Source organism: Coregonus clupeaformis, chromosome 30 (assembly GCF_020615455.1).
Source record: "Coregonus clupeaformis isolate EN_2021a chromosome 30, ASM2061545v1, whole genome shotgun sequence".
Lineage (NCBI taxonomy): Eukaryota > Metazoa > Chordata > Actinopteri > Salmoniformes > Salmonidae > Coregonus > Coregonus clupeaformis.
The window spans coordinates 16622500-16629576 of record NC_059221.1 but is presented as its reverse complement, the minus strand read 5'-3'; the positions used below and the strand labels follow the sequence as shown (position 1 = coordinate 16629576).

The 7077-nt window shown below is 39.1% G+C and overlaps 1 protein-coding gene across 1 annotated transcript; it reads left to right on the top strand.

Moving 5' to 3' along the window:
• Positions 1–812: 812 nt before the first annotated feature.
• LOC121546733 (cerebellin-4-like) lies at positions 813–5880 on the top strand. The gene is made up of 3 exons (XM_041857969.2): positions 813–1475; positions 4074–4190; positions 4909–5880. Exons 1-3 carry the CDS (start codon positions 1179–1181, stop codon positions 5104–5106), a joined length of 612 nt encoding a protein of 203 aa, XP_041713903.1. The 5' UTR covers positions 813–1178; the 3' UTR covers positions 5107–5880.
• The last annotated feature ends 1197 nt before the right edge of the window (positions 5881–7077 follow it).

The window sequence follows — 7077 nt, the reverse complement described above, 5'->3', positions numbered from 1 at the left end:
GCAACATCACGACAAGACCAGCTCAAAAACATGCTTTAGCCTCACCTTACAAAAATATGTCATTTCTGCCTGTCATCATGCAAGCAGCCACACTTCTCTCATTGATATACAGCAGGCTCACATGCCACAAAGGTCATAGCACACAGGGATACATGGTCCTTTTTCAATCACAGCCCCTGAGCTCTGAAATTCCTATTGCCATGGAAACATATTGGCAATGAACAATGCATCTGGTATTGCTGTCAAAGCTGTGTGTTGTACAAAGCACTCATATTGCAATGGCAGCACTTCAGATTGGCATGGTGATACCCTCTTGCCCTCCATTTTGAGATGCTTATATAATACAACAGAGCATCATATTCTTGACAAATTGAAATATTCACCATGCAGAGGGGTTTAAAACGTTGTAGTTCCATTTAGTGGATTCCATTCCATTTAATGGTTCCATTCAGTTGGTTTCCATTTAAGGGACTATTTATGGAGGGTTAAGGTTTATATAGATTGTTTATATGTTTATGGTAAATAAAATACAAAATATCTACTGTTCTAAAACAAAATGCTTGGTTTGGTCTCCAAACAATTATGCTTATCGCCAAAGATGAATTGATTAATGCATCCAATCTCATTGTTGTAACTTTCCTGAATAGAGCCCTGGTACAGAAAGACTGAAATACTCAAAGATTTAAAACAGGGGATAGTAGGGGCAAATCTAAAATGTAAACTACAAATGAGGACATTGTTTTATGTGCGGAAGATATTTACGAATACGTAGGTAAATGGACGTGGTCGGACCGTGGGCATATCACAACGGGGACTAGCAGTCATACCACGCGTAATTTGTAGTCGCAGAGCACTAGTTAATTTTTTTTTATTGCACTTCTTCTTAGACTGAACCCTTCATGCCAGCCGCATGCAGCCATCTATTTTGGGTTTTTATCTCAATCACAAACATCATCTAAATGATGAAAATGAGACAAAGAGAAAATTATCGGGATTTTCATTTCCATCAGTTGTTGTCAAAATTTGAAGATAGATGTTTTTAACAGAAGTCGTCGGTTTCTTTCACCAATATAGCATACTGCTGGATCCAATAAAATAATCGTATCGCGTCAGAAGCGTCTGGTACGGGGGACCAAAGAGGAGGACTTGGAATTTGATACAGAGGGTATTTTTTTAAAATGGTGCTGTTAGGGTTGTTGGACAATGCGATGGTCAAATCTCTTGTTCTTATGTTTAGTTTGGCGTTGATTTCTGAGTTTGTGGGAGCTCAGAATGACACGGAGCCTATAGTCCTGGAGGGCAAATGTCTTGTGGTTTGCGACTCTAATCCGACTACAGATTGGAAGGGCTCGTCCTCTCCTCTAGGCATTTCGGTGCGTGCGGCAAACTCCAAGGTGGCTTTTTCTGCGGTCCGGAGCAACAATCATGAACCGTCGGAGATGAGCAATAAAACAAGAATCATATACTTCGACCAAGTAAGACTTTTGGTTGTTTTTGATATAGGGATGTTTTATTTTACTTCAACTTTATAACATCAAAGTTGCAATGCTGTTTAAGTTCAACGTTTTATATAGATAATTGAACACACAGCGACAGGTTATTTTCCCCAAAGTATAACTAAATACAAATCATCTTTTAAAAAATCGTTCTAGAAGGGTCTAACATTGGTTTAGAGAGCAACCTACATGTATCAATAATAGCTCGCCTAATGATTGATTAATCAATAATAAAATGAGCATAGCTCACATGTGATAAAACACAAAGGGCTATGCATGACCAGCAGGCAGCAGCAATGGGTTTATCACTGAGAATAATGCATAACACACTCACACCAACCGGAGTCTCTCTCTCTCATTTACACTTTGTGTATGTGATGAGGTGTGAATGACGGAGTCAGGCAAAGAAGGTAAAACACCGAAATCCAGAGTTTATTCAGTGTACATGAATAAAGCGCAGCAAGCGTCAAAAAAAACACTAGCACAAGGGAAAAATCCACCTTGGCTACATACAAGGAAAGCGTAACTCAACCGAGCTACTCACTCTCACAATGAACAATCACTCAAAAAGGACAATGGGGCAGAGGGAACACTTATACACAGACTAATGAGGGAATGAGTACCAGGTGTGTGTGATTGACAAGACAAGACAAATGGAGTGATGATAAATAGAGCGGTAGTGGCTAGTAAGCCGGTGACAACGAACACCGAAACCTGCCCGAGCAAGGAGGAGGGGCAGCCTCGGCTGAATTCGTGACAGTGTAAAGCAAGCTCTGAATTGAGAGTGCCATTTTTGATTGAGTAAATGCAGTGCATTTAACTTTTGTTCCCTTTTTGAATTAACCTAAAATCACTGTTTTATATCACCTCCTGGTGGCACCTCAACTGGCATAACCAACACCTTACATAAATCATTGGCTGAATCTGCCTAATTGGAAGCCTGACTATTGGACAAGAGTGCAGCTCCTGTGTCAAGTAGTTGTTGTGGGACTAGTAAACTGCATTTACACTGGCAGACCAATTCTGATATGTTTTCCACTAATTGGTCTTTTGACCAATCACATCAGATCTTTTCACTTCAGAGCCAATTCTAGTGCTGCGTGATTAACCAAAATGCCAATTATTTTTCCGTTTTTTAAACAACTAATTGACTGAGGTCGGTTCAATTATTGGTGCAAGTTTTGGTTTTTGCCCTAGCACAACAGCTGATTCAAATAACCAACTCCTCATCAAGCTCATATTATTTGAATCAGCTGTGTAGTGCTTGGGCAAAAACCAAAACGTGCACCAAGGGGGGCCCCCAGACCGAGTTTGGGAAACTCTGATCTAAATGATTGATAGTTGGTATTCAGCAGTCATAAAAGTATGCCTTATTTACTTTGAAGAACTACTAAAATAGTGATTTTGTCAGGCTGCATAGGCAGCAGCTCTACAGAGATGAGATGATGACTAAGAATGAAATAAAGTCATCAAATAAAACATGTAATATACACAAAACCTGAAATATTTTATTAAAGTAAAGTAATATGAATAACTGATGGTTAATAAGTGATAAGCAGTAATGGGCAGTCACTACCATCATGGGACTTTTATTAATTGTTTTATTCTGTGTTACAGCATTCAACCCACATAATGCATACAGTAAATGCATAGTGCATTTAATGTAAAAAAAATAAATCGAAACCAAACTGACGTCAAAAAGCACTAAAGGCTCAGCACTACCCAATTCTGATATTTTTCCCACTAATTGGTATTTTGACCAATCACAGCAGATCTTTTTCAGGACTGATCTGATTGGTCAAAAGACCAATTAGTGAAAAAAAGATCAGAATTGGGCTGCATGTGTAAACGCAGCCTTTGGGTCTTGTAGGTTGTCATCACACTGCTTGTGATGTCAAATCACAGGATTAAAACTGTCAGTACATTTTCTCTAAGGAGTTGAGGTGTCTACAACTACTGAAATATCCCAGATTTAACACTATAGTCTTGTCACCATAGTTGTGTCAGCAGAAGAAAAGATGGTGTTTAATGGTCCAGCTGGTTAACAGTCCTTAAAAAAAAAATCTCAATATTAAATCATTTCTGGGTAACAATTAAGTACCTTACTGTGGTTGTTTTCAATTAAAATTGTAAAAAAGACACAAAAATAGCTTCTTAGCAAAGCGCAATTTCTCAAGCAAGAATATTGCTAGGTCTGTCTGGGAGTGGTCTGAGTTGGGAGGGGGAAACTGAAAATGAGCTGTTATTGGCAGAGAGGTTTGGAACTCTCTTATTGGTCTATTAACTAATTTACCACATGGTGATGTCACCATGGAAGGCCAAAACTCCCTCCTACCAAAACAGTCTGAAATTTCAGGTGGTTGTTTCAAACAGCTCTTACACTGAAAGGGCATCAGAATTTTAACAATTTCACAGTATTATTCCAACCTCATAGTGTGGAACTATATATAAAACACAGGAAAATCACATTTTTGACTGCACTGGGCCTTAAAGCAATAATTATTCTGGTCTGACTTGAATAGTCAGCGAGGATAATATTTTTCCACTTTCTAAAATGCTTTATTCTTCTTTCCCCAGGTTCTTGTGAATATAGGCAACTATTTCACTTTGGAGTCAGTGTTTTTGTCACCCAGAAAAGGGATCTACAGTTTTAATTTTCACGTTATAAAAGTGTACCAGAGTCAGACTATACAGGTAAGCTATTTTTTTTGGCCAAATTGATTCAGCAATTTAGTTCTAGTTATAATATAATGTGATTCCCATGAGACATACTTTTCTATACATTGGCCATGGCTACATTATTTGAAAGGGCCTTGTAATGTATTAGGAAATGTGCCTAAGACTATTGTGTCTAAGTCTATTCTATTGGGACATTTGGATTTTGTATTGACAGAATGGTTATTAGAGGAAGCAGAAACAAATCTCGGACAAAGAACTTGATTTCAATAGATGCGAGAGTTAGCCGTGTTAGGAAAATGTCCTGTAAAACTTCAATGGGAAATCACAGACACTGAATGGCATATCCACCAGTCTTCTCTTTGCAAAGCTCCAAAGCCTGGAGAGTTATGGGCTCTCTCTGGGTGGGAAAAGGGGGAGTAGACTACATGAGCTTATTAAACAGACAATCTTATTATTCTGGCTATTTATGAAAGTGACAAAACTAAGCTAAACAATTATGTTTTTTTTCAAAGTACATCATCAAGGGAAGGGCTGCTGCATGCTGCACACATTTTAACTAATAGCAATAGTTTATAGCAAATAGCTACAGTAGGTAGCTGTGGATGATGACGATGTTTGGCAATGGGCTTGCAATCATGGCAAGATATGTTTGTATAGAACTGTAGCTACATTAGCTGCATTTCTCCCCTGTCTCGTTTATTTTTGCTCATTGCTGTCTCTTTGGGTCATCCAGGTGAACTTAATGTTGAATGGGAAACCTGTCATCTCAGCTTTTGCGGGTGACAAAGACGTAACTCGAGAGGCAGCCACCAATGGAGTTCTGCTCTTTTTGGATAAAGAGGACAAGGTCTACCTTAAACTGGAGAAGGGAAATCTAGTTGGCGGATGGCAATACTCTACGTTCTCTGGTTTTCTTGTTTTCCCTCTGTAAAAAGAAAGAAAACCCCACAGTTCAAATGACTTTATCAACAATGCATTGTCACTGTATAATCAAAACATTTCTACATCAGTTGGATCTAGCCAAAGGATGGATAATGTCATGTTCCGTGGTCATGGATTGCTACAGAGAGATGAAAAGAGACATTGAAAAGCTTGGTGTTTGATGGAATTGGGAATCCCTCTACAAATGCAATACTGCTCCAAAAAACGACTTCAACAGACGAACCTCCCTTCACAAAAATTCTACACACACAAACTTAACAGTCGTAGAATATGTTTAGCATAACATATTTTCAAAAGATGTCTTTCCTTTGGGGGAAATGTATTCGTTTTTCTTAGCAAGTGTGGCATATGTGGTATTTAGCAGTGACAGATCCTGTCTCGTCTGATTATACAAAAATATGTGATTGAGTATAGAAGCATAGAAGATGCAGGTCACTTCAGACATCAACAGCACCAGTTTGTTTTGTCAGGCCATTCCCATGTGTATCTCATTACAAGACGAGCTCTGGCTATTAAATAATCAGCTGTCTGAACCACAATGGAGCAAGCCACTTGTTTCTGTAGGTGTGAGACACACTTGTGTGGTGTATTAGGAAATTACTGACAAATTGGAGTAAAATGGGCCCAATGTTTGCAGATAGATGAACACAATGCCATTTAATTGCAGGCATACCCTTTATAAAAGGAATTTATATTCCTAATTTATAATATATACAGTGCATTCGGAAACTATTCAGACCCCTTGACATTTTCCACATTTTGTTACGTTACAGCCTTATTCTAAAATGGATTAAATTGTTTTCCCCCCTCATCAATCTACACACAATACACCATAATGACAAAGCAAAAACAGGTTTTTAGACATTTTTGCAAAGTTATTAAAAATTAAAAGCTGAAATATCAAATTTACATAAGTATTCAGACCCTTTACTCAGTACGTTGTTGAAGCACCTTTGGAAGCGATTACAGCCTCGGGTCTTCTTGGGTATGATGCTACAAGCTTGGAACACCTGTATTTGGGGAGTTTCTCCCATTTTTCTCTGCAGATCCTCTCAAGCTCTGTCAGGTTGGATGGGGAGCGTCGCTGCACAGCTATTTTCAGGTCACTCCAGAGATCTTAGATCAGGTTCAAGTCCGGGCTCTGGCTGGGCCACTCAAGGACATTCAGAGACTTTTCCTGAAGCCACTCCTGCATTATCTTGGCTGTGTGCTTAGTGTCGTTGTCCTGTTGGAAGGTGAACCTTCGCCCCAGTCTGAGGTCCTGAGTACTCTGGAGCAGGTTTTCATCAAGGATCTCTCTGTACTTTGCTCCGTTCATCTTTCCCTCGATCCTGACTAGTCTCCCAGTCCCTACGCTGAAAAACATCCCCTCAGAATGATGCTGCCACCACCATGCTTCACCGTAGGGATGCGTCAGGTTTCCTCCAGAAGTGACGCTTGGCATTCAGGCCAAAGAGTTCAATCTTGGTTTCATCAGACCAGAGCATCTTGTTTCTCATGGTCTGAATACTTATGTAAATAAGGTATTTCTGTTTTTCTAAAAACCTGTTTTCGCTTTGTCATTATGGGGTACTGTGTGTATGTAGATTGAGGAGGAAAAATATTTATTTAATCCATTTTAGAATAAGACTGTAACGTAACAAAATGTGGAAAAAGTAAAGGGGTCTGAATACTTTACGAATGCACTGTATATACAGTATATTATAAGTCTAAACAGATGTAGATGAAATATTTTCATTTGTAGTGAGATGTAATGGTGGCTCAAGTTGATGCTCAAGAGTTGGACACTGCGATAGGTATGGTGTTTTGATGTCACTATTGACCTCCCTCATCACAGCCTATGCTGCTGGCCATGTCCATGTCTGTCTGTGGTCAGTCACATGTCATGTGTTTGTTTGAACTTTGACTTTAGATGGGTACATCCGTGGAGGCATGTGCAATGCTTCATTGAAGAGATCAC

Coding starts and splice junctions, on each gene's coding strand:
- LOC121546733 (XM_041857969.2), top strand. CDS start 1,179: ATGGTGCTGTTAGGGTTGTTGGACAATGCGATGGTCAAATCTCTTGTT. Junction 1,476..4,073: donor GAATCATATACTTCGACCAA/GTAAGACTTTTG, acceptor TTCTTTCCCCAG/GTTCTTGTGAATATAGGCAA. Junction 4,191..4,908: donor ACCAGAGTCAGACTATACAG/GTAAGCTATTTT, acceptor TGGGTCATCCAG/GTGAACTTAATGTTGAATGG.